Source organism: Kluyveromyces marxianus, chromosome 1 (genome assembly GCF_001417885.1).
Source record: "Kluyveromyces marxianus DMKU3-1042 DNA, complete genome, chromosome 1".
Lineage (NCBI taxonomy): Eukaryota > Fungi > Ascomycota > Saccharomycetes > Saccharomycetales > Saccharomycetaceae > Kluyveromyces > Kluyveromyces marxianus.
In genome coordinates this window covers 655,301-681,042 of record NC_036025.1, presented here as the reverse complement: position 1 = coordinate 681,042, position 25,742 = coordinate 655,301, and the positions used below count along the sequence as shown (strand labels likewise).

The following is a 25,742-nucleotide window of genomic DNA, read 5'->3' as shown; positions in this document are numbered from 1 at the left end:
GAGGGCCTTAGGCTAGGCTAGGCTAGGCTAGGCTAAGGCCTTGCTTGGGCTTGGCCCAGCCAGTGGTGGGTGGTTTTGCATTTCCATCGGGCAAGGGAAATGGGCAAGGGCAATGGGCAATGGGCAATGGTGTATGCCGTGCAAGGTGATGCATGGAAGCGACTTATGCCGACGCATGAATGGGGCGCTGGGGGGAGGAATTGCAACACCGTTGGCGAATGGCAGGGCTAGGCGAGGCAGGGTGAGGCACGGGCGAGCGCCGTACTCGAATCCGGGGTGGGCCCAAGGGGTGGTCCCAGGGGTGGTCCTAGGGGTGGTTCCAGGGGATAGACAGACAACAAGTAAGAGTAGTTGGGGCCCGTGGAGCGTGGATGGTGGATTGTGGGGTGTGGGGTGTGAAGTGTGAGGTGGTTGGCACGTGATGCGTATGTTGACGATAATGGGTTACCCGATTATCGAATATTCCAGATCTCTAACTCTCATGTTTCAAGACACGTATATAAGGATCGATAGCCACTAGTAGAAGGACACCTTCTACTGACTACATCTAGATAGACTAGAGATAGAGGAGAAGAGATATAGATAAGACTATGTAGAGGGATATATCATCAATCTCTGTATTACACAAGAAATCAGGGTAATCTCCTAAAAAGATGACCCAGATTCAACAGCGTATATGTGTGTATTATTTTTTTGTCCCCGGGTAATGTCGGAGGGCCGAGTTCGTATATTGACGTCACGTGATACCGGATGGTGTCAGTTGTCAGTGTCAGTTGTCAGTGTCAGTTGTCAGTGATACTGGCGCTTATTTATACTATTGACTACATCTGTACCCATCTATATATACACACCTACAAACCCTTCTTCTTCTGCTTCGTGATGTGCGCACGCAACACCTTTTGTCTGTCGCGGAGCGACATCTTTTGCTTACCCTTGACCGAGCGCTTGTGGATCATCATCACAAAGTTCTTCTTCCTCGACTTCTCCTTGTTTGTAGTAGACCTCATCGTGCTGTCACGTTTACCACGCTTGCTTCCGTACTTCTCACGGTCCTCACGGCCCTCCTTCACAGAGGCCAATCTTTCCTCCTTGGTCTGTTTCTTGTGCTTGGCTGGACCCATTAGCGCGTAGTGCTCCACGGTCTCCTCGTTCTTGACACCCATGAGCTTCGACACACCGGCCTCGGTACGGAGTTGTTGGAGCTTGACGAAATCGGCTGGCGTTAGGATACGCGAGGATGCCAACTCTCTGAATGCTTCTTCAGCAGAGACTGGGGCAGCGGATTCAGCTTCAGCGTCAGCGTCAGCATCGGCATCGGTACCGGCTTCAGCGTTCTCCTTAGATTCTGCCTCGTCGCCCGAAAGTTCTAAATCACTGTCTTCCTCTTCCTCCTCCTCTTGTTCTTCCACATCGTCAATCGAACGCTTCTTACCCTTACCCGAGGACTCTTCCTCTTCCGCATCACTGTCCTCCAAGTCAACTTCGTACTCTTTATCGCTCTCTATCGTCACCCACTCACCATCAACGTCTGACGCATCCGACAAATCGCCGTTCCTTTCAACCTCCCATGCGGCCTCGTCGTCCTCCTCATCCTCATCCGCATGCTCACGCTTCCACTTGGCTAGCAACTCAATACCCTCGATACCGTCAACAGTAGACTCCACACCAAACTTCACACGTTTCGATTCCCTGCCAGAACGCTTGTCCTCTTGGATACTCATAGATGCAACCTTACCACGATCTTTCCTCTTCAACATCTCAGGAGCAACTTCTCTGTATAGCGAAATCAAACCCTTGGCCGCCATCGCAACACTCTTGGCCTTGGAACCCTTGTATTCGGTCAAATCTTGCAACAACGTCTCGTCAATCGCTAGTGGAGCACGCGATAGAATCTCCCTTATAGTGTTTAAACCAACCGTGGCCACCTCGTTCGACACACCATCGCTCACAAACTCGTTCGCAATCTTCCTTACCATCACTTCAATGGTCTCAGGAGGAACCAAGTCGTGACACGACTGTGCCGCAGCAGAAAGAATCTTGGTCACATCCTTCTGCTTAGGGGTCAAGTACTTCAAAAAGTACGAGTATAATCCAAGAACCATAAGCTTGTGAGTACCCGTTAATCTAGACAAGAGCAGCATGATCGCCGTCTTTTGCTCGAAATCAAATCTGTTAGAATTCTTCCCACTTAAATGCCTTTCAAACAACTTCTCGGCAAACCCTTGTGGGTCACGGAGAAGATGGATAGCACTAAAGTTCAAAAAGTTGTTTTGAGGAACACCTTTGTTCGACTTCTTCTTCACAACCTTTAGAGCTTGCTCCAACTTCTTACCTCTCTTACTAGACTTCTTGTTGATCGAAAACTTGTGCTTTAGAGCTGTCATGTCCACTTGATCCTCATCGTCGTTCTCTTCAAATGCTTCCTCACGCTCCTTGTCTGCGTCCAAGAAAAATAGCACACCGCTATACGCTATCTTCACGTCGTTATGCAAAGCTGCCTGGGTCATAATCTCCACAGACCTCGAGTCGTCCCAGATACCTCTTCTCCACAACTCTCTGGTTAGCTTCGACGCCCATATACCTTGAGAGTCCGGCTGTTCCAACAAGTTGAAACATAGCGCGTGCGTCGATTTATTTAGCTTTTGGTTCTTACCATTGGTATTGCATGACTTCATGAGCTGCACCAAAGTGTTGTAGATAAGACTCCTTAGCTCCTTGGCATGCGAGTTTTGCACCATAGAGTTGCTTGGCGAAGAGTAAGCAATGAGCAATGGAAACATCGTCTGGATCAATGTCTCCGGACTGATAACGTTCTTGTTTCTCAACATGGTCAAACTAGTAATAATCTTCTCCTTCACTTCAAACGGTAGCGCCTTGTGGTGATCCAAAACTAACTGCTTCAACTCATTTGGGAAGTTCGCAGTCTCACGCGGATAGCATGAACAAACTTGCGCAACAAAACCGATCGCTCCCATAAATTCATCCATCGCACTCTCATCACTGCTCTCATTGTTCACAGAATTCAACATAAATATGTCTCTCAACGATTGGTAGTGTGCATATTGTTGCAAAAACTCCTCACGGTATGATTCTGGATCTCTCTTCACAAGATTCTGCAAGAGAATGATGTTCGACGGTAGTAGTGCAGCACGAGATCTTTTAGCCATTATTTCCTAACTTTTTATCACTTCTACAACTAGATTTTATCCCTGATGTTCCTTTCCCAAAAATACCAACTCCAAAAAACCTATTCAAGCGCTTTCAACTTCTCTAGGTTGTTCAAGTTCTACAAGTTGTGCAAAAGGTACAAAGTGTATCGTTTGTTAAACTGTTCAAACTCATCTCATCGCAAGCTCATCGCATCTCAAAATTTTCAAAATTTTGAATTTCTTTTGTTAAAGGCGTACCCCAAAAGACCAAAAAACCTTGTTCTGTATATAAGAAGAAACACAGAATAAAGTTAAAACAAAAAAAAAAAAGGTAGAGACACTCTTCAGGTATACTCCCTCTAGAGGTCCATGGTTGCAACTTATCACCATGCTAAGATGCCAATATTCATAATATATGAATAAACGTATCCAAATAAGTTAAAAAAAAAATGAAAATTGCGCCGTTGTTACTTTAGCTTTTGGTTAAAATAACGAAATTAGTTAGTTATCCATGTGTTTATATAAGATCTATATTTCTGTTGATATAAGTACTCATCTGTACCTGTAGCACGAGCGTATCCTGGGTCAAAGAATTTACGTGAATTGAATAAAGCAAAGCGGGTATAGAGAGAAAAGACAAGAACCCTATTTCTGCCCAAAAAGACCGTCGATGGCATCGTAGTTGATCTTTTTCGAGAAACTGTTCTTTTGCAGTATGTTGTTGACGCTTCCAGCGGCAGCCACTTCAACAGCAGTCGTCTCATCAAGGGAGACATCGAGCGGAAGACCATCCATTTGGACCTTGACAATGCTTGCAGCGTCTGTGTTTTGTTTCTTGGCACGTTTTGTGCGTTTTTTCCGTAGTGAGGTGTTACCACTAGCCAAATCTGCTTCCTGTTTGAGTCTCTTGGACTCTTGTTCCAAAAGATAGTCACCGTTGATATCGATCCATATACGTTCCTTAAGTTTCGACGCCTCTTCGTCCAACAAATGGGAATCTAATTCAGCGTCATCCACGTCTTCCAGGTTCTCTGGGTGATCGCTAACTTTAGATAGCAACGAGGCCGTTGTTGGCAATAGGTGCAAGTTTTTCGGCCTATAAGGGTCCTTCTCTAGAGAGTATCCATCGATATCGTCGATTGTTCTTTTCTTTTCGTTTTCGTCCTCATTGTTTTCTTCTGAGGGCAAATCCTTACCGTCGATGCCGTGGGTTGCCTTGATCCGACTGAACTCGGTCTTTCGGCGCTCGGAAAGCTGTTTCAAGTAGTACAAGACTTCCTTCGAGGATAACTCTTGTGCTCCGAGCACCTGAGTCAAAATTGGATTCTTGGAAAGCGCTTCTTCGCTTGTCTCTAGCATTTCGTTGGTGTCCAACGAGTCCTTGATCTTCTTCTCCTTGAGTCTATTCTTTTCGAAACTTGGTGGTTTTGCGTCTTTGCTTCTCTCACCATCCTTCAACTCTGTTTCATCGTTACGGAACTCCTTCACTGACATCTTGGCCGATGTAGTGTTCTTGAACTCGTTTAATCTCTGTTGGAGCGTTTCCTCCGCCACATGGGAGATGGCCACGATCTCAGAGTGTGTTCTGCGCAAGTTGTTCATCCGACACGCAAGCAACAAACAGGCACCAGCAATACCAGCAGGACGTCTTCCCTCGTACATCCAGTCCCTAGACATCGTCTGCGCCAACTTGACTGCATCCTTGATCACCTTAATCTTGCGATCGCCAAGCTCCAGTTTCTCCGCGAAATGCTGGATGAAAAGCGACGGATCCGCTAGAGGGAGATTCACGATGTGTAACTTCTTCGCTAGCTTCAAAAAAGTAGCACCAATAGAGTAAACACTCACCTGCAGCCGCGAGGAGAAATCGATAAGCATGTGGTGCGTGCGCTCTTTCCGACACGCAATATACAAACAAGCAGCAATCACATTCTGGGACTTACGCCCTTGCACGAAATTGTGACTCAAAGCTAACTTGTACCACTGGAAAGCCGCATCAGTAACGTACTCTGGAATATTCAACGCATACGACACCGCCTTTAACTTCCTTCTAGCATTATTAAGCGTTGTTTCTCTAGACATTAACGCGTTCTGTCCCGAGTGCGACATAAAACTGGGATGCGCCTGGTTGGCGCTCACAAACGAACCTTGGATTACTGCTGCACCATTGCTAGTTTCTCCAAACGTGACTTCTGACACTATAGAGTTCTCCTCGGTCACTAAACCACACTCTTTACAGATGAGTTCATTTGTTGTATTGCTGATATCCCGACCAAAATCTGTCGAACCACAGTTCTTACACTTTCGTGTTGCAACAGAGGCCATCTTAAATCACTCCCTTAATGTGTAAACCTTAACTTGAAGCCCTGTAATACTACTGACACCTGCTCTATTGCTCTCTCTTCCCCTTTGACAAAGATGTGATTCTATATTCTTTTCATACAATGTATATGTATTGTCGATCGGAATAACTTTCTTCTTTTTTCATGAAACAAAATGTATCAAAAAGAGTCTTTTCCCTTCAACAATATAGACGAACAAGAGAAATAGTTGATATATCTTGAAAAGTGGGGTCGTCAGGTTTGGTTCTAGGACTTAGGTTTGGACCAGAGCAAGATTTAGCACTAATAGAAAGTATTTGACACCAAGTGCAGCCATATTGGTAAGAGATAAGGTCACATAGCTATACGTTTTTGTATTGCATTAATTAGGGAAATAAAAAAAAAAAAGAATAGGAACGATGGGCATTTCACTCTGGTTGTGTCCGTATGGGCACTCTAGCGAGTATGAGACGTTCAAGACACTTATAGGCTCACTCCAGACGCTGTTTCCCAATGCGCCGTTGTTTGAGCCGCATGTGACGGTTTGTAGCGGGCTTTCGTGCGAGAATATGGAAGAAGTGCACAAGGTGCTTGAGATGGCTCACCATGCGATAAATGCGGTCAAGAGCAAGGTGGATGAGGCGCATCCGCTTGTGGAATTTGACAGGTTCATCATTGGGAAGCACTATTTTGAGAAGTGCAGACTCGAGTGCAAGCCCAATTCGATGTTATACAGTCTAGCGAAACTTATCCGGGCAATGTTTGTTGGGGAATTGGACATCGATACGTGGTTGTTCGAGGAGTTCCACCCACATATGTCGTTAGCGTACTCTGATATATACCCTATGGACCAGGCGATGATACGGTTGATCAGACAGCGGATTGAAGATCTTTTTGATGTTGGGATGGAAGAGGCTTCGGAGTCTCATCGCCGTGACCAAAGTACGTACTATTTGCAGAATACTTTGAAGGGCTGGTCGTTCCCGCTGACATTCAAGGTGGTAAAATGCGAGGGTCCTGTGGAGGAGTGGGAGGTGCTATCGGAGGTTACGGTGCATGCCTGAGGATTTTATGCCTATGAGCAGGCATTTTGTGTGTAAGATATACACTATATATATATATAGGGTGAGCAGATTTATAGTGTGTGGTCGAGGGCAATTTCTAAAGGTCATTGGCGAAAAGCCATGTGCCCAATTCCAGGTGTGGGCTTTAGAATTGAACCAATCGATCGACACAGGCGTCACTAGTACTGCCATTACCCAAACCCTTGCTGTGTTTTCCATAGTCCAACCGAAATACTATATATAATGTCTAGAAAAAAAAATTAGCCATACTATAACGCATTCTTTTAAATGAACAAACAGCAATTGCTATTGAAGGGTATAGAGAGAAAGAGGGAAAAGGAAAAGGAAAGACAAGCCCAAAAACCCAACAAACCCTTGGCTTTTATAATGACAGTGATCCACGAATACCCCGAGACTAGTGCATTGGCCTCTGCTTTTGGCCAATTCGTCATCGACGAACAGAACAAAGCATTGAAAAACCACGACGAGTTTTTGGTCGCCATCAGCGGTGGCTCATTGATCAACGTCATGCGCAAGGCCCTTGTCGACAATGAAACCATTGCCTCCCAAATCCAATGGCCCAAATGGCACGTCTACTTTAGCGACGAACGTTTGGTTCCCTTGGACCATGCTGACAGTAATTACGGTGCCTTCAAAAAAGCCGTTTTGGACGAATTGACGCACAAACAGATCGCAGGCCCCACCGTGTACACCATTAACGAGTCACTAGTGCAAGAAGGCGGTTCCGAAAACGAAAAGATAGCCCAAGAGTACGAACTTTTGCTTCCATCGAAGCGTCCCTTCGATTTAATCCTTTTGGGCTGCGGACCAGACGGCCACACCTGCTCGCTATTCCCGGGCCCCAAACACGCCTACTTGCTCGAAGAGACTCACCGTAAAGTTATGTGGTGCCATGACTCCCCCAAACCCCCAAGCGACAGAATCACCATCACCCTTCCAGTCGTCTTGGCAAGTGAAACGGTTGCCTTTGTTGCTGAAGGTAGCGCAAAGAAACCTATAATGGACGAAATATTCAATACTGTCAACAAGACCTTACCATGCACCTTGGTGAACCTACGTCGTTCCGACCCAAGCGCCGGCGATACTACCCCCGATAATGCCGCTACCCATTGGTTTGTCAGTTCGGATGCTATCGCAGGGCTTCGCATTGAGACCGCTGCATACTAAGCTCATTAGCTATCTAGCTAGCTAGCTATCTAGCTACAGCTACAGCTACCTTACTTTATCTAACATATAGTAGTAGGTAACCAAATGAAATGAACCCCAACACTCTGCCTGTCAATACAATGGCGCGCAGAGAAAAATCAGGAAAAAGAGCCATTCGCACGCTTAATCTGTGCAGAAGAACGGCATACCCATTATTATCCTTCTGCGCAAATCTCGTTCGAGGGTGCGTCGCCGCACCCTCGAGCGCCACAATCGTAACGACATACCAAAAAAAAAAAAAAAAAAAATAAAAGTACATCAAACACAACCACATGGGGAAAAACAGGGTAAAAAGGCTACATCCATCCATGGAAAGCGTCCCGATACCATCTTGGCCCTACGTATCCCGTGGATGTGGTCTTGCTTGGCAGCCCTTTCTCACTGTTTAATTTTTTTTTTCCCCTTTTACTTTATTACATAGTGTTTGTTGCCCAAGTACGTCCTATACACATCATATCTACGCAAATCCTTAGACAATCGTTTTTTTTCGGCTGGCGGTGCTGCATGGTGTATGTATGTATGTTTTCGTTTTGGTCGCCTTAAATTAGGACCAGAATTTGGTTTCAAGTTGTTGTTTTTTTCCCCTTGGCCAATGGAAACAATGTCCCATGCGATAGATACCACAGTTTTTGTTCGATATTCCGCATCCTTCCGCCCTTAAGCCTCCCCCATCTCGTCATCCCCCCACGTAACATCATGCGGGGGCGCCATCCCGCCTGCATATACTGCTTTTACTAGTTCACTTCTTCTACGTACAGCCAGCCTCATGAACCGTCGAAACTGGCTGTCTAACGAGATTTGCCTTGCCGACTGTTAGGCGAATTGCAATGCGTAGTTTTTTTTTTCTTTCTTTCTTTCTTTGCTTTACTGTGTGCTTTGTTTTCGTTTCGCTCGCTCATTCACTCACTCACTGGCTCGTTCTCTCATCCCCTCTCAATTCAAAGGGTGAGAATGGCGGTTCCCCTCTCAGCTGCTGCTGATGTCAGATTAGTAGCTGCTCTGCTCTAACCAGGCTGGGCCAGCTGGTATGTATGTGTGTATGTATGTCTGTTTTTCTTTTCTCCTCCCGCTTGCGTCTTTGTTCCCCTTTTCAACAGTCATTTCCGGCGCACGTTCTATTTCGGCCGGCAGTTCCTGGTCTGGGCCGCCCACATTGCGGCCATGTCTGTGCGCCTTTCCCAGCATTGGGGAGGTCATGCTTCTCGCGTCTGTCAGTCGAGACTTCCGCGACTTTTGCAGCTCGGTGAAACTGCGCTGACCGCGGTGCACGCCGTGTCTGTGCGTAATTCTCCAGGCACATCACCACAAAAACATCAGCAGCGAAAGAATTAAAAAAAACAATATTACACAGACAGACACTCAACACAAATCGCAAAAAGGAATCAATCTTTTTTCTTCTCTATCTCTCTCCCTCTTTTTGCCTGCTGCCCAGTCGCTCTCGCAGCCCCAGGCTGCAGAATCTTGGAATTTATAGTTTTATTTTTGTTTCTTTTTTGTGCTTACTATTGTTTCGCTTTGTTTTTTTTTTTTTTTTTTTTTTTTTATTAAGCACAATAAAAGGAAAATAGATTACAAAAAAATACATACACCGCAGACGGACCCGCATAACATGAGAAAGTTGGGCCTTTGCCTCCTGCCCCCCTGGGCCAGGAACATTCTGCGGCTATCGTGTGGGATCGCCGGACGTGATAGATTCCCGATCGATGCTGCGCACTTTGCTTCCTTCTTTGATTGTATCAAGCTGTAGCGAGCTGTAGCGAGCTATAGCCAACTGTATCTGCTGCATCCCATTCTTCCACACTGTTCTCGAACCCTACGACCGTTACTGCGTTACAAAGTCTGCCTTTCGATGTCGTTACTTTTTTCCCTCCCGTTCGTTCATTGTTCGCTTTGCGCGCACATCTTTTCGCTCGCACAGAACAGTAGAACAGCAGAAGAACATGAAGAAGCACAAGCAAGAACAACAAGTATCTACCCAAAGAAAAAAAAAAAAATTCTAAAAAAAAAAGTTGAGTGAGATGTTCCAAAAGTTTATTTCGCAAGAGTGAAAAGAGTGTGCAATATATTAATACATGCGTTTGGACCTATGTGGTTCTGTCCAGGACGGGAAATGGGAAATGTGGGAGAGAGAGAAAAGCCGTTGTGTTGTACATCCTTAGTGGTCCTAAAGGTTTTCAACAGTTACAGCAGCGAGAGAGAGAGAGAGAGAAAGAGAAAAAAAAAAGGGTATATATTATTCGATATTATCATACTCTAGATTGTTGGTGTCCTTCGGTTTTCTTTTTCGCTTTACTTCTCTTCTTGTACTTCTTCTTTTTTTCTTATTTTCGCTTCCTGCTGAAAAGGTAAGGTGAAGGCTGAAGCTGAAGCTGAGACTGAAGCTGAAATTCTTCTTCTATTGGAACTCGAATTGAAATTTCAAGTTCAAGAGCCAACTTCAAAACTGACGTATTTTTATTTCATAGAGCTTTCGGGCCCATTATAGCACAAAAAGAAAAGAAACGCACAACACAGAAGTTCTGGAGTTTCGGTCTTACGTGTGGGAGAATACCGAGAGATCATCGTTTTTTTTTCAGAGTGGATCGGACCTGTCGTCGCATTAGCGAGAGAGAGAGTCGTGTTATAATTATAATTTTAAAGTTATTATTATTATTATAATTTTTTTTTTTTTTCGTTTTCCCTTCTCACTTCTGTTTCATACCTTGTAGGCTGAACCAAGGCTAGAGACTGAACCCCACAGTCCCAGGCCAATTCTAATTCTAATTCTAATTCCAATTCACATTACGTTCTATTTTCCTGTTGGCAGGTCACCCACCCCTGAAGCCTGAATCAGCAATAACCGAACCGAAATACCGGTATTCCAGAAGAACAGGTATTATTTTACATCAGGCAAAAAGAATTACGAAAAAAAAAAAAAGGAATTCAATTATATTAATACACACAAGAGGCATAGATCAGGCGGTTGATATAGAACACATCCGTATTCCTGCCCCACTTACTCATTCCATTCCCTATCGGAAGTGCACGGGATAAAATACATCATCATTACACAGCGTTACTCTCGTTCGGTTTTACCTGTTACGTACCTAACCCGGACTAAGTGAATCATTACTTTCACTTTCCTTTTTCTTTCCTTTTCTACCTGATTTCGAGAATTCATTTCACACACACTCACATTTGTGCTGGACATAATAAGAGGAAGAGTAGTGTTCAAACTATTGATTGCCACCAGCTTTTCACACAAACATTTCTTACTAAAGCAGGGACCTTGAATCTTTTTTTTTCCCTCTCAACTTACTACCACTCTGCCACTGCTACCTTAAAGCGATTGTTATTCTATTTTAAAAATTCTTCTTCTTCTTTCTTTTTTTTGACTCTATACTGTCAGTATGCACAATAAGACGTTTATTCATCAGTTGCACCACATTCTGGCGCAAGAAGAGTTGTCAGAATGGATCAGATGGGACGAGGAAGATGAGTACATGTTTATCATAAAACCTAACGCCCCTAATTTTTCAAGCAAAGTTTTAAAACGGTTCTTTAAACACGGCAACGTCTCAAGTTTTGTCCGGCAATTACATATGTATGGTTTCCACAAGCTGCTTCATCCATCTCCATCGTCATACTCTCCAAGTGGTAACGGCAGCGAAAGTAATAACAACAAAAATAACAATGTACCGAAAAGCGAAGTTGAGTGGAAGTTTACGCACCATTCCCAAGACTTTTTCAAATCTGCCACGGAGGTCCAGTTGAAGCGAATCCATCGGAAGTCTAACAATATCGGTAAGGATGGTAAGAGGAGAAATGTGCTTTCCCCGGTTTGCGTAAGCTATCTTGGGCCGTCTCAGGATCCCGCAACAGCTTCCACGGCAGCAGTCACCACAGCAGCAACATCAGTGCCCTCAGTTAACACTTCATCAATTCCGGCAGACATCTCGCGGAAATCATCTGCTACTATGACTCAACCCATGATTCCACAAAGCAGCATATCACCAGTGCCCTCTGTAACTAGTGGTTCCCCACTGTCACAGCTGCCACACCACCACCACCATCACCATCACCACCAACTTCCTATTCCCACACAACTGCCACCATCAGTGCTGCCCGCAACTCACATGAGCCATTCACTTTCATCTTTGGGACCAACTCCAACAAATGGAGCACCAGGCGGGCCAGGAGGAAGCATTCCACTACCTATACCAAGCAGCAGCCCGATACCAAGAGTAATCGATGCGCCATACTCCTCCGTTAGCCCATACCCTTCGGTGTCCTATAACGCTGGTCTGGGACCTAGCACGAATATACACCCACCGCACGCTGTGTTTCAATATGAACAAAATATGGGCATTCTAATACGGGCTATGCTGCAAATGTGCGATGCGCTATGCGCAGACGGATCTAACATACAAGAACATTTGGAAAAACTGAAACTATTTAAGCTGGAACTCATGACCACAGAGGCCAACTGGAACATGTTGATGAGCAACGGCCTTTCAAGTGCCAAATCGAGCGTCAGTACGACTAGTAATTCTGCTACAAACAGATTTAACAGTATGGACTCGCTCGAGTCGCAAAAAAATTCGATTTTCTCTAATCCAAGATTCTCGAAGGTGCAAAAAATGTCCCTTGTTGGCACGACTACGCCTTACGCAGGTACCAGTGGTTCTCTCTCGCATGAATACGAAAAAAATAATCAAAATTCCAATCCAACTTATAACCCAGCAAGCAACCAACCCCAACTTCACGCTCAAAACCAATCTCTGCCACAAACTCAACCTCAACCACAACCTCAATCTCAACTTCAGAACAGATCTCTAAATAATCCTAGAGATAATTCTAAACCTTAGTCATCTGAGAAGATTGATTGCTCTTGCAGTGAGGTTTATTGGAAACGTTAGATTTACGTCTACGTCTCTCTGCACTGACTTTTTTTACCATAATATTCTCACCAAACAATGCTGTTTTACGACGTTTTATGAGCTGTTTTAATTTAATGTTGTTATTTCTTACGCCCTATGCCACGCCATCATATCCATGCTACTGATTGTTCAAAAAAGATCTAATTCTACCGATGGAAAGACAAATATATATGAAGTTTCATTCCTTCTGGTGTTGTTTTATTCCCTTCCTCCTAACTATCAAACTAATTGTACTTTTAACTACCACTTTTTTTTTCTTTTACTCGATATTATTATTATTATCTCAGCGATCACTTTCTGAACTAAATTCCAAAAGAAAAAACCTGTGATCCTCTCTTTCTTTTCCTATTCCACGAACTGATTTTGTCTGCTACTTAAAAAGCTAAGAAACTACTACGGATTGTCATCACTTACTTAAAAACTTGGCTTATTCTACTGGACTTCTTTAAATCTTTCTACAATGTATTTATATAATTTCGTCATTTTTAACAATCTTTGCAGGCCAACTCAATCAATAGTCTCTCTTTTTTATTATTCTAACACTGACCATACACATCCCATACCTTCAAGTCTTTTTCTGACACAATTCTCGCTTAGGTTGTGTCAACTAAATTAAAACATTCAGTTAGTTCTCTTCTTCTTTTTTTTTTTTTTTTTAATTTTTTTTTTTTATTTTTGGAGTGTGTTTAAAAAAAATTAAAAAATATGTGTCAAAATTTAAGTTTTAGATGCGATCAATGATTTTCCTACCCACGCATGGGAATGGAGTTAATTTATCTTGGCATCATTTTTTCCTCTAGCGGAATATTTGGAAAAATCATTCGATTAAAAAAATGATGCATGAAGGAGAGTATTCGCCGCTTTCTTCTAAGGTAGTTTAAGTGTGTAAAAAAAAAAAAACTGGTTCGTTGAAAATGCCTATATCTACATACAAACTTATCATAGAAATCATGGAATTATATAGCTTCCCGAACTACCCGTACTATATTAGATAAAATCTCTTTCTCATTTTTCACTCTGGGCTGCATGCATTTACACTGTAAGCAGCTCGACCTAAGAAGGGGGGTAATCTTCACTAGTTAGAAAAAATAATCAATATAAGGAAAAAAAGCCTTCGTAGTTTTAAAATAAAACGGTCGAGCATAGTATGAATTTTCATTATTTGCGTTCGAAACGGTGCAGGAACATGAAAATCATGAAGGACGTATTATATGAAACTGTCCACAATACAGTAATCTATCATGGAATGAAAGCTGCTTGAAAATGAAAATTGAAAATCGAAAAATAAAAATAAAAAAGGACGGTATTACATTACCCCGTTATACAAATATCAACAGGTAACTGCCGGGATGCCTTTTAGGGACGCATCGTCCTACTTTGTACTCCAGATGTAAATTAAAACGAGAGAGGTTACACTTGCTTAATAAAAAATCGAGTTGAACATTCGGACGGCAATTTGGATATAGAATAAAATCATAGAAAACACACAAACACCCATACTAACAAATCAAAAAAAATGGACAAAATCAGCATGCACTAAATCAATGCGATGGGGGATAATGCAGAGGAACTGGGATCATCCACGGGTGATACTGTTGTTGCTGTTGTTGTTGCTGTTGATACATTGCGTTCAAAAATTTCTTGTTGTAGTTTGCAGTGTTCCCCATTGAGTTTTTTGATGAATCAATGCTTTTTGATCTCCGTTGGGCAAATGAGACGAACAAGGTACTCTCGGAATTTAATTTGAGCCCATCTGTATGATACATAGCCCGGGACGCATCCAATGGATTTTGGAAGCATACGAAACCGTACCCCTTAGATTTTCCGAAAAGTTCATCATTTTTCAAATTTTGGTCATCTTGTTCTTTTACCGACCCTCCAACAGTAATGATTTTGGCACTAATAATCTCACCAAATTTCTCAAAATACTGAACCAAATCCTCATCCTTCCAATCTAATGGTAAATGTTTAACGTATAGATTGGACTCCTGTTCGTCGCTCCTAGGAATTGGCAACGGCGTACCAAACATTGGGTTTGTAGCCGAATAAGATATTGGCATATTCAGAGCTCCATATATAGAATTGTTTCTGGGAGATGTAGAAGAATTCGTTGAAGAACTTGTCAATACAGGAATTGCCTGAGTTGCCAACGGCTGTAAAGGTGGTGGTGGAGGATGTCCTGCAAAACCAGGAGAATTTGGTGGCATCACCCCCGTATATATGGGCTGAGATAGCGGAGGCAATGGGAGAGAAAGTTGAGATCCGCTAAGTGGGGAGTGTGGGTCTTTCCCATAAGGCGCATTATTGAATGAATTCTGTCTCGACATTGATCTAGAGTGAGCTGAATTTACACGGCTGTGTTGGGTATCGTTCAGTGGTACTGCTGCAATAGGAGGAGGAGAAAAGCCCAGGACGTTAGATTGTCTGGAACTTATTGATCTCTCGCTATGGCGACGAGATAGCCTGTATGAATACATGGATGGCATGTGCGATTGCTGGTAGTACGACTGGTGAGGGCTTATGTGACCAACATGACCAGTATGGGAGGTACTACTCGAACGATGGTGGTGTTGGTTTTGATAATGGTTATTATTATGATGTTGTTGGTAGTTACCACCATTAGCATTTGCGAGATTGTTATTGCTACCATTGGAATACGAATAATGATGTTGATGGAATTTCTGTACTGCCTTATTAACTACTAGCTGGTGTCCGTACCATTGGAACTCATTAAACGTTTCAATACACTTCAAAGCCATTTCGTGAGTTGCAAATCTAATAAAACCGTATCCCTTCAAAGGAGAATCTTCATTTTGAGAGGAGCAAGTTTCCTCATTCAACGCATCGGACAGTGAGTCCCGAACCTTTGTTGGACTGGGTGAAGTAGACATATCGATATTATCTTCTCCCTCACTTGTTGGGGAAGACATTGAATCCTCACCGCTCATTGACTCTATTTCTTCGTCAATACTCTGTTCTTGACCTAGATAATCACTGCTCTTTGGCCTTGGAGATGGTGGTGAGGAACACACTGCTGCCTTTGAGTTCAATGGTGACAATGACTGCGATCTCACGCTTTCCGAGTATTCAACATTTGACTGGGAATTAGACTTCGGGAAATAGTAGCTAACTATCTCACAATCCGGGAGAGATTCTCTAAATTTCTGAACAACCGCAGAAGGCGTTATTAGCTTGTTCTCATTCGTGAAAATTGGTAAATTGCCTATAAAGACGCCTCTGAATCTACTGTTTTCCTCTTGTTCATTTTGCTTCCACTGGTCAAAGTGAATTCTTTCTCTCTCCTTTCTTTCAACATGATAGTTAACAAACAACGGTGACCCATTCATCAAGTTCCCGTTTAACTCTTTAATACAATTCGAAGCCTGAGAACCTAACGGGTAAGACACGAAACCGAACCCCATAGATTCGTTTGTGTTTGGATCCAGTATAATCTTGAGTACTATTATCGGACCAAATTTAGCAAAGATAGGAACCAAATCCTCCTTTGTCAAATTTTTTGGAATACCTCTGACATATAGGTTGCCAGGGTGGTTTAAAGCATGTGGGTTTTCTGAAATCGACCAGCAAGCCAAAATCTGCGAACTAGAAGAGGGAGAAGCAGAACCCGAACCTGACCCTTCAGACTCAGTACCCTCTGTCTTTTTTCCACTCCCGTGCTCCTTCAATTCCGCCTTAAAACCCTCTGTTGTGGCTTGCAAATCCTTGTAGGACTTGAACTGAGCCTGTATGACTACATCATAGAACCAATTAGCCTTGGTCTCCCTTAACTCTTCATCCCTGTACCAACTATCTACTTCTGCGTTCCCGCGCTCAAATAGATATGTGTCCCAGTTCTCTTGCAAATGCGCAAGACGCTTGTGATCCGAAAAATACTGGTAATTTTCCATCTCTTTGGGATTAACTAGTACGCCCTTATTCGCATGCACTAGCTGATTCAAGTTCGTCAAAAGCTGTGGTTTCCTGGGATCCATAATGAAAGTATCCGGATTCACCCACTTGAGCCTACACGTGAGAACATTAGTGTTGGCAAAATATTCCGTGCTAGATAAATTACCGGCTTCTTCCAAAGGGCGGCCTTTGTCATCGCTATTTTTTCTTGAAGGACTTGTCATCTTACCTTTATTATTATTCAGGCACTTATCACCTTCCTTCAAAACACTCGAGGTATTTTTATGCCTCTCCACGGTATTACCTTCTACCTTTCCGAATCGACCCTATACTAGAGGATGCAAGATTCCTGAGATTGCGAATAAAAACTCAGAATCAAATTAAACTTAGCTTAAGTATTCTTATAGCCGCGACTCTTTTTTTTTTTTTTTTTTTTAAAAATAAAAAACCTGTCTTATTCTCGCTTACTTTATAACGTTGAAAATACCTCTAAATCTTGTAGGCGCTAGAAATTGTTTTGCAACTAAAGGCGGGTAATGAGATTGGCAAAAAATTAAAAGCACGAAATTCAAAGCAAGCCAAAAACAAAAACAAAAAAATAAAAAATAAAGTGTAATGAAAGCGTAAAAAAATGTAGTGAATCAAAAAGAGCCTAGAAGAAAAAATAATCAGGCACTAATATGCGGTTTTTGCTAGCAGCTGTTTCTAGCTTGTTAAAAGCACCCAAATAATGGTATGGAAGAAACTGGAAAGACCGTGTGGTGTTCCAATGACGATTTCGCTGCAAGAGGCTTCGCTAATGCGTGAGATATATGGAAATACGTGTGGCAGACGAAAAATAATAGCCGAACACCGAATCTGAGAAAAAACGCACTCCGGTACCCTAAATTCCCCGGATTAATAAAACGCGTAGGAAAATAACTGCGTGTTTTTCTGTGTGTCCCTGTTTCTGTCCCGGGTATAAGTTCCAGAAAAAAACAGACAATAAAAATAGTCGAATAAAAAGTCAAAAACGTAAAAGAGGTAGGTAAAAACGTAATCAACTGCAGGCGGAAGCCAAAAGGAAAACAATGAAAAAGAACTAATATAGTAGCTTGTTAGTTAGCAGCACCTCAGAGCAACAGTAGGATTGTGAGTTTCCCGTAAATACAAAACACAAACAGCCAAAATTAAATTGATAGATATTCAGTTTAGCAAAGATTGTGAAAGAAGCACCAATACACCCACAGATAAGAATGGTAAAGGCAATAATGATACAAAAGAACGTCCTTTGAAAAAACACAGTAACAGTGCTATAAAGTGTTTATGATTTGGTGTAGCTTGGTTTCTGCTCTGAGAATTGGGGGAAAAAACGAGCTGTTTTCTTGTTGATAGATAGACTAGTGTGTGTCAGAACAAAGCGGAACAAACAATTAAGGAATGATGGGAAAAAATATAAGAGTAGAAAAAGAAGAATCTATACATAAGAAAAAAATGTCAAGAGAAAACCAACGACGTATGGAAGATTGGATTTCCTAATTGTCGAACCTTCAATTTAATTTGGTAATTCGTTCTCCATTTATATGTATATATATGTTAAAAGCGGACAGTCTGGTTAAGCGTTTTTTTTATTTTCTATAAAGTGGAAATGAATCCTAAAAAAAAAATAACAATAGAAAACAGGCAAATGGTAATTGATAAACTGTTGTGCCTAACGATCTCTACGAGCATTATTATGGACGGAAGTTCAGTGCAGGTCCTAAAAACCTAGGAAAGAAAGAAAACTAGAAGAACTCATAGCATGGAATGTGAAATAAGAAAAAATATAAAAAAAAAAAATAAAATGATATGTATACAACATGTATAGTGTAGGTCGGAGAGTACATTCCATTCTGTCTGCTGTTTTCAAAAAGAGGATGGAGCTGGGCTGGGCTGGGTTGAACTCTGAGCCGGGCCCAGTTTAAAGTACTGTTTTTGCATTTAAAATTAGGGGAGCGAACAGAAAAAAACCTATGATCTTTCTACGACAAAATAAATAAATAAAATAAAATGAAAAAAAAAAAATAGTTTAATTAATTATCTTACGAGATGGACTCAAAGTCTATCACACAACAGTGCCCCTCGATGAACTGGTGGTGGTATACTCTAGTCAAGTAAATAGGATAGTGTTCAGCAGTTTTTTTTTGCAAGGGGAGCAGACAACATTTAGCGAGGTCTGGCTCTTCTCAGCAGTGCCCGTTCCTGCAGGCTAAAAAAAATGTAGTTTATGCAGTAGAATATTAAAAAAAAGGTGGGGTTCCTTCAGGCAAGTAAAATAAAATTGTCTCGCCAGTTTCTAGGATCGTTCATCCTCGAGCCGTTAAGAATGTATCGTATGTAAAAATTATATGGAATAACCTCGGTTCTAATGGACTTTAGGAATCGATCTACTTTTTGGTACTTTTCCTTTCATACGTCTGCCCGCTTTGGATCCTTTTTTTTTTTTTTTTTTTTTTTTTTTTTGTTTGTTTGTCTGTTTGTCGTTATTTTCTCTTCACTTACGTACTGCCACTACTAACCTTATTTCTCTCAAGATTGTCTGTTATCTAAGCAGTTGCTCTTTTGTAGAGTGGGTAATGCAGCAAACAGCCCAATGTTTTTGTTTTGCGTGGGATTAAACTGGTACACCCAAATATGTTAATTAATACGTATGTTTGTATAATGTATGTACGTTAAACTTAGTAGGTATTTGATGATCTTGTGACTGTAAAAGCGAAATGTCGCCAGCGATTTCAAATAAGCCACAAAAATTCACGGTATTCCTTTTGCATTGCATCATTCTGCCCATGCACTGTTCTTAGTGCAGAAACGCATCTTTTGGCTTTACAGGTTTATTATCTCCACATTATAAACTCCACGCTCGTGACGACCGTTGTGAACAATACCCGTTCGATAAAGAAGAACTGTCGTAGCGGCCTGAGCCAGAAGAAAGACGTGCTGAACCCCTGGTAGTGTTAGAAAGGGCGATGAGGAGAACGAAATAAAATCAAAAAAAAACCTGTACTGCACATACCCACATAAAATCATGTAATATGTATGTATACCAAGGCTTCTGACGATCTATCACAAAAAAATTTCTCAGGCACAGCCAAGAAATTTTTTTAAACGTGGGGCTGATGTAATTTACTAAGCCAGTGCCACGTAAAGGCAAAAACATAAAACCATTCTTTCTATTCGATTAAAGCCGTCTTCCGCATTTTTTTTTTTTGTTTTGTACTTTTGGGCTTCACAAGAGATCATTGCAAACTTGCTTCCTGCGATTATTATCTCTGATTGTTTATATTCCCACTGACCCAGCGGTCTACGCTGTCACTAGGGCGTTATATTTTTTTAAGGGTTCTTTGGGCTCAAAAGTTTGTTAAAAACTGCAATCTTGTATGATGCCTGTCGTTTTGGAAGTCCGCGGATAGAAACCGGGAGTTCGAGACCGGGCGGAGACTTCTTGTTTTATCAAGAAAGAAAACAATCAAAGACAAAAAAAAAAAAAAAATACAAGCATGTTCAATAAAATGTCCCAATGTCCGTAAAAGAACGCTATGGAATCCTGTAGAATCGTCTCCGATTCTGGCAAAATGTCTCTCTTTCCTTATCCTCTTGAGAAATATTCAAATATCCATATACCCTCCGGAACCGTTCTACAATAAATCGGCTCAGATAAGCTCGTTACTGGCCCTATGCATCCCTAATTCTCTATGCAGTCTCTTGGAGGCTTAACAGTTCAAATCGTTAATCATTTTGTTCGCACTAGCATAATGGCGGTAGTTTTGTTCCTTGGGCCATTTCTTGAAGAAGCGATACTGGAGCTGCATCTTCCAGTAATGCTAGCGTGCTTTAGCGTCGTAGTAGTAGTGGAAGATTATATTTTTTTTGCCTACCGGGTATTAGACAAGAATGTAGTAGTCATAAAATAATATGATATCCATGGAAACACCTTCGATGTTTTTTCGCTCTATGCGTTCTGGCTTCGTGTTTGTTGTTTCTGTTCTAGTGTTCGGAGATTGTACTTTCTTAACTTTGTGAGTTCACATCATCTATCCTTCTATCCTAGCATGTGATGAGATCGATATTTGTAAACAGTGTGAAAACTTCTTTCCGTTGTTTTGATTTGCACGTACAGGAAACTTGCGTCATGCAGGCGCAAGGCTCTTTTTGTGTACTTTTTCCCCTACTGTGGATGAATATTGCAAAACTGTCCACAAAAACATTCCTTGTCAATGGACTGAAGAGCATCAGGAAAGTGATACAGAAGAAGCTATCTAAAAGAAGATTAGAGGAAGATGATCTATATTATTATGATACCTAGTTAGATAATGGGTTCGATTCTTTTTTTTTTTTTTGCACTACTACATTTTAGTGAGCTGGTGGAATTAGATGTGGAGACGGACTTTGTTCTGTTTAGGCATTTTGGGTACAATGACTCTAGTTCTTGACTACCGGGTTGGAAGCACGGTTTTCTTGGTCTCTGCGGCTTAACACCCAATTATTTCTAACCACGTGGTTGATAAACGGTTTCAATGAATGTATGGCAGAGACGCACTGCCATGAACAGACTACTATAAGTTTCTTTTTAGCTCTGCTCATTGCAACGTTCATACGACGTATGTCACGTAAGAGCACACCACTGGATTGGTCTGGGTTACTGCGCACCATTGAGACCACTATACAGTCCTTGTCCCTTCCCTGGAACTGATCGGCGGTCAAAACTTCGATATTTGTGTCCTCAAAAGTAGTACGTAGCAAGCTCATTTGGGCCTTGTACATTGACATCACTCCTATTTGACGATCCTGTATACCGTACTCGAGTAATTTGCGAACGATTTGATCTACTATTCTAGCCTCGCCAACGTTGCATATTTGGCCATGGTCATTTTGTTCCTGGCACTGTTCTGGGCCGTAGTTCTCGTCCCACCCGGCATCATGGTCGAATATCACCACCGGTCGGTTAGGGTCAATCAGCTTATGGAGCAGTGTTGTTTCATTTGCCATTTTGCACATTACTGCATCATCGGGGAACTCTAACCTTTGATCACGCACAGAATTTGTGCCGCAACGAAGCTTTCCCTCGTATATCAAAATATTCGAAAGAGACATTATTTCTTGGTTCATACGGTATTGTTCTTGCAACTCAACTACACTCTGTGGGTGAGTCCTACAGAGTCGCTCGAATAAGGACTCTTGTAGGCCATTCTCTTGAGCAAATTTATTCTTCACTAATGGCGGTAGTTGGTAATGATCACCGACCAAAATAAATTTATACCCGAAACGTAAAGGACCGATTGCTACCGGCAAAGACACCTGACTGGCCTCATCCAATATCACATAATGGAAATCGCCTGTTCTTAGCTGTAGCCATGGATCATTGATTCCAAGGCATGTTACACCAACAACTTGGGCCCCATCAATGATACCGCTCATGTTTTCATTTTCTCCATTGTATAGTTCCGAAATGCAATATGGTTTAATCAACTCATGGACTTTGCTCTTAGATCCTAAACGTACCATCTTGGATCTTGCTACTCTTTTAATCAACTTCATCATTATGTTGTCCACTGCAGAATTGGTGTAACTAGTTACTAACACAGACTTACCTTGGCCAACAAGAATAGAAACTAACTCACAAATGACAGAAGTCTTACCTGTGCCGGGCATGCCTAAAATAAGGTTGTAATCACGACAGGTTAGTGACCTTTCTATAGCCTTTTGTTGTTGAGCATTAAAGTCACCGCTGATAGTAGGCAATTTTGTTACATTTTTCACCCATTGCGGTTCATTAAGTTCAACGATGAGATTACGGCCTCTTGAATATCCGCCAAGAGACTGTTTCGCAGGTAGAAAAGATTTTTCCCCCGATGCTGGTAAAGAAGAACCTGATTCTAATAGAACTTCTGGGAGGAATAGGTTCAATAAGTTGTAACGTGCTAGTGCTAGTCCTGTAGCACTTTCATTCTTATCGATTCTATAGCGCTGACTTGTCAACTTTGTATTCTCTTGAAGTTGTATTGATTGGTTCATTAAGACACTGCGAACAACTTGTCTTGTATCTCTATTGAAGGAATCACCATGTATGTTGTTTGCCAAAATATTTCTACCGCAGCTTACTACAATAAAATCTTCTGCTATCTCCACTACATGGCCTGTACCAACTGCTAATTGACCAGTGATGTTGTCACTAATCATTACGTAATCATTCTGATGTATATTTGAGGAGAGCATACTCAGTGACTCCATAGATGGATTGTCGTCTTTGCTAATTCTGGACTTGCTGCTTCTCTTTTGCTTATCGCGCGTAAAAGTGTAGAGGTATCGTTGGCCAAGATTTTGTACATTTGATAACCTTAATTCACTTACACAGTATCCTGTTTGTAACTCTCTCTCCTCTCCAGACATCAAGAAGGTGTCTTTTACAAGACTGACAACACTTGTTTCTTCCATCATTAACAACCTATCATATTTACGATAGAAGGAACGGTAAAGCTGTAGTTTCCCTTCAAGATGCCTCGTCAGATCAGAGTATTCATGTTTTAACAACCCAGGCATTTGTTCTTTGTCACTTAACTTATTTAAAACCATACAGGAATTTTTCGAGAAGCATTGGTCACATTTCGAACTTTGAATCATTTCAGGCAATTCATGTTCTGTCCCACCCCAATCTGACATCTCTTGATTCATAACCTGAAGATATTTCGCTAACTTGTTTCTTAAATTGAGCAAATGCTTTAGAGAATTTAGGACCTTAGGTTGTAGTGAAAACTCTTTTAGTTTAGTGTAAAGCATCATATGCGCATTGACTGGTATATCATATCTGTCTTGCAATAATAAGGTGTAAATAAGCCCTTGTGCTTCGTGTGCGTTAGATTTCCATTTGCCAGTTTTTATCTCAATTGGAGCCAATAACCGTTTTCCATCATTATCTACATTAGTTTCCACCGTAACGTCGATATAACCCTTCAATCCATACTTAGCCGACCATATATTCTCTTCTATATCAATGATATCTGAAACTGACAGTTTCCGCTTGTTTTTAGACCCTATAACTTGAACCCAGGATCTCGCATTTTCCTTTGTTACATTGGTATTCACGAACTCTATGATAAAAGGTAAGTGTTCATCTGTTATAGTTTTAACAGCACTGTCTACCGATTCGTTGCACATGTTCACCTCTGTGGTAAAAGGTTTTATAATTTTATCCAGTACTTCCAATGCAAGCCCTTTTGAAATGAATTGATTTGGTTGCAATAGTTTAAGGCGTAACAATTCCTGTATTAAGGAATGAATTATATTACCGAGAGTTGCAGCCATAGAATATTCACCAGGTTCATTAAGTCTTGCAGATAGAACTGCTCTTCTCTCACAATCCATGGCGGTACCGATCATAGTTGCAGAAAGAAGAACATCGGGGTATACAATCAATAAATTATCATTCTCTAATCCTGTTTTAGGATCTTTATCATTTGACAACAAACGCTTGTTTGGGAAGTTCTCGCCCGCAATTAGATGTATAATCATGCCTTTCTCATATTTGTAGCGGACCCAAGGTTCTCTAAGAATAATATTTATTTTTTCTTTATGCTGGTTTATGCAGGTTAATATTATTTGAAGTGGGGTTTTCAATTCTTTTATATCATAGATACAAAGCCTTTGAAAGCCTTTTTGTGGATAAGGAAATTCTGCCAGTTTAGCATATCTAGTTATTTCATCCTCTTGTTCTAAAGGAGAAACATTTTGATCTGATTTGGGATTTACACTTTCTTCTCCAGATTCCTCTTGTGGTTCAAGAACAACCTCCACTCTTTCTAATCTTTTCCTTGTCTGTAGTTGCGATTGCTTTTGTGCGTTTGTCGTTACGTTATTGTGTGAAATTTCCATTTCTTCTTCTAACAACTCCAATAGAGAATCTTCTTGTGACTGTGAAGATTGGTCATCCATATCTTTGAAAGAAGGTTTGGTAAAACGTTGAGTCAAGATATCAATTAAAGAATCGTCATCTTCTTCCTCATCAACCTCTTTACACTCTGCCTTATCACTTTCATCAGAGTCTATATTAATGCAAACTGGGCTTTTTGATTTTCTCATGCCTGGTTGATCTATGCTAAAACTATTTTTATTCGCTTCCTTTATGCTAGTGTTGTTTAAGATTGGTACTTGTGATGGTTTTGAAGATGCTTCATCGCTTACGCTGTTTTCTCTACCAACAGGAGAAGATGGTGGTAGTGTTTTAGGACCTTCAAGATCATTCAAAATTTCATTGATATCTCGAATCGGTGTCACTTCCCTTTGGGCCTTCTTGATGGGAGAACCTTGCGCTACTCTACCGTGTGTTCCAATTGGAATTTCCTCATTTATGTCATCACAACCAATCAAATCTTTAAACTTGTCATTGATTAATGGTGTAGAAGACTGGCCCCTTATGTCAGCACCATTCATTGAGTCGTCATTGTCACTTTCATCTGCTAGATCATAGTGATTTGCTATTTGCTCATCTAATCTTCTCGGAGAGTACCTCCATATTACTTCCTCTGATGGACCATCACTATATCTTGTTTCAGGTGATCTGTCTGGATGGACTTTACAGCTTCCTAGTACGTTATTTTCCTTCACTTTAGATTGAGGTTGTACCCTAGTCTTGCCAGAAAGGCCCTTCGCTTTTAACGCTGGATCAGCATTTCGTACCTTAGATATAGGAATAGATTTCAGTACAGGCTCACCAGAACTTAGATTGTTCAGAGGAGCAAATTGGTAAGTTTTATTTGACTTTTTTTTGGCTCTTGTCTTAAGTGGTATATCATTGACGGACGATACCTTCAGTGGCGATATGGCTATGCTTGCAGTGCGCTTTTTCTTAGGAGTAGAAACCATTTTTGTTCTTTATCCGTTTATGCGTAGTAATTTTCCGAACTTAGTATACGCTATTATTCAAGAACAAACATTCATGGGTTAAAACTAGAACTATTGAAACTTGCTGGGCTGCTTACTGTTGGAAGTTTTCATTTATAGCTAAACGCGCTTCTTTAAAATATATTATTAGTTTCGCGATATATTTACCTCTTTTTTATTATGTACTTTTTCTTTGTTTACACTTGTGAGACCGATGAGGAAAAGTAAGTTATTGCAGATATTTGTAGTTTTTTGAGAGCA

At 41.4% G+C, this 25,742-nt stretch overlaps 7 protein-coding genes across 7 annotated transcripts; 3 read left to right on the top strand and 4 right to left on the bottom strand.

Moving 5' to 3' along the window:
- Positions 1–851: 851 nt before the first annotated feature.
- On the bottom strand, positions 852–3,167 carry SDA1 (Sda1p; the record flags this gene model as incomplete). The annotated part of the gene is made up of 1 exon (XM_022820240.1): positions 852–3,167. One exon carries the CDS (start codon positions 3,165–3,167, stop codon positions 852–854), a length of 2,316 nt encoding a protein of 771 aa, XP_022673859.1.
- A 627-nt stretch (positions 3,168–3,794) lies between these two features.
- Positions 3,795–5,474, bottom strand: BRF1 (transcription factor TFIIIB subunit BRF1; the record flags this gene model as incomplete). The annotated part of the gene is made up of 1 exon (XM_022820229.1): positions 3,795–5,474. One exon carries the CDS (start codon positions 5,472–5,474, stop codon positions 3,795–3,797), a length of 1,680 nt encoding a protein of 559 aa, XP_022673858.1.
- A 415-nt stretch (positions 5,475–5,889) lies between these two features.
- CPD1 (2',3'-cyclic-nucleotide 3'-phosphodiesterase) lies at positions 5,890–6,534 on the top strand (the record flags this gene model as incomplete). Its single annotated transcript, XM_022820218.1, has 1 exon — positions 5,890–6,534. The coding sequence occupies one exon, from the start codon at positions 5,890–5,892 to the stop codon at positions 6,532–6,534; it is 645 nt and encodes a 214-aa protein (XP_022673857.1).
- A 288-nt stretch (positions 6,535–6,822) lies between these two features.
- Positions 6,823–7,722, top strand: SOL3 (6-phosphogluconolactonase; the record flags this gene model as incomplete). The annotated part of the gene is made up of 1 exon (XM_022820207.1): positions 6,823–7,722. The coding sequence occupies one exon, from the start codon at positions 6,823–6,825 to the stop codon at positions 7,720–7,722; it is 900 nt and encodes a 299-aa protein (XP_022673856.1).
- Positions 7,723–11,150: 3,428 nt separating this feature from the next.
- On the top strand, positions 11,151–12,608 carry MGA1 (Mga1p; the record flags this gene model as incomplete). Its single annotated transcript, XM_022820196.1, has 1 exon — positions 11,151–12,608. One exon carries the CDS (start codon positions 11,151–11,153, stop codon positions 12,606–12,608), a length of 1,458 nt encoding a protein of 485 aa, XP_022673855.1.
- Positions 12,609–14,221: 1,613 nt separating this feature from the next.
- Positions 14,222–16,813, bottom strand: RIE1 (RNA recognition motif domain-containing protein; the record flags this gene model as incomplete). The annotated part of the gene is made up of 1 exon (XM_022820185.1): positions 14,222–16,813. The coding sequence occupies one exon, from the start codon at positions 16,811–16,813 to the stop codon at positions 14,222–14,224; it is 2,592 nt and encodes an 863-aa protein (XP_022673854.1).
- A 4,213-nt stretch (positions 16,814–21,026) lies between these two features.
- Positions 21,027–25,463, bottom strand: DNA2 (bifunctional ATP-dependent DNA helicase/ssDNA endodeoxyribonuclease DNA2; the record flags this gene model as incomplete). The annotated part of the gene is made up of 1 exon (XM_022820174.1): positions 21,027–25,463. One exon carries the CDS (start codon positions 25,461–25,463, stop codon positions 21,027–21,029), a length of 4,437 nt encoding a protein of 1,478 aa, XP_022673853.1.
- Positions 25,464–25,742: the final 279 nt, after the last annotated feature.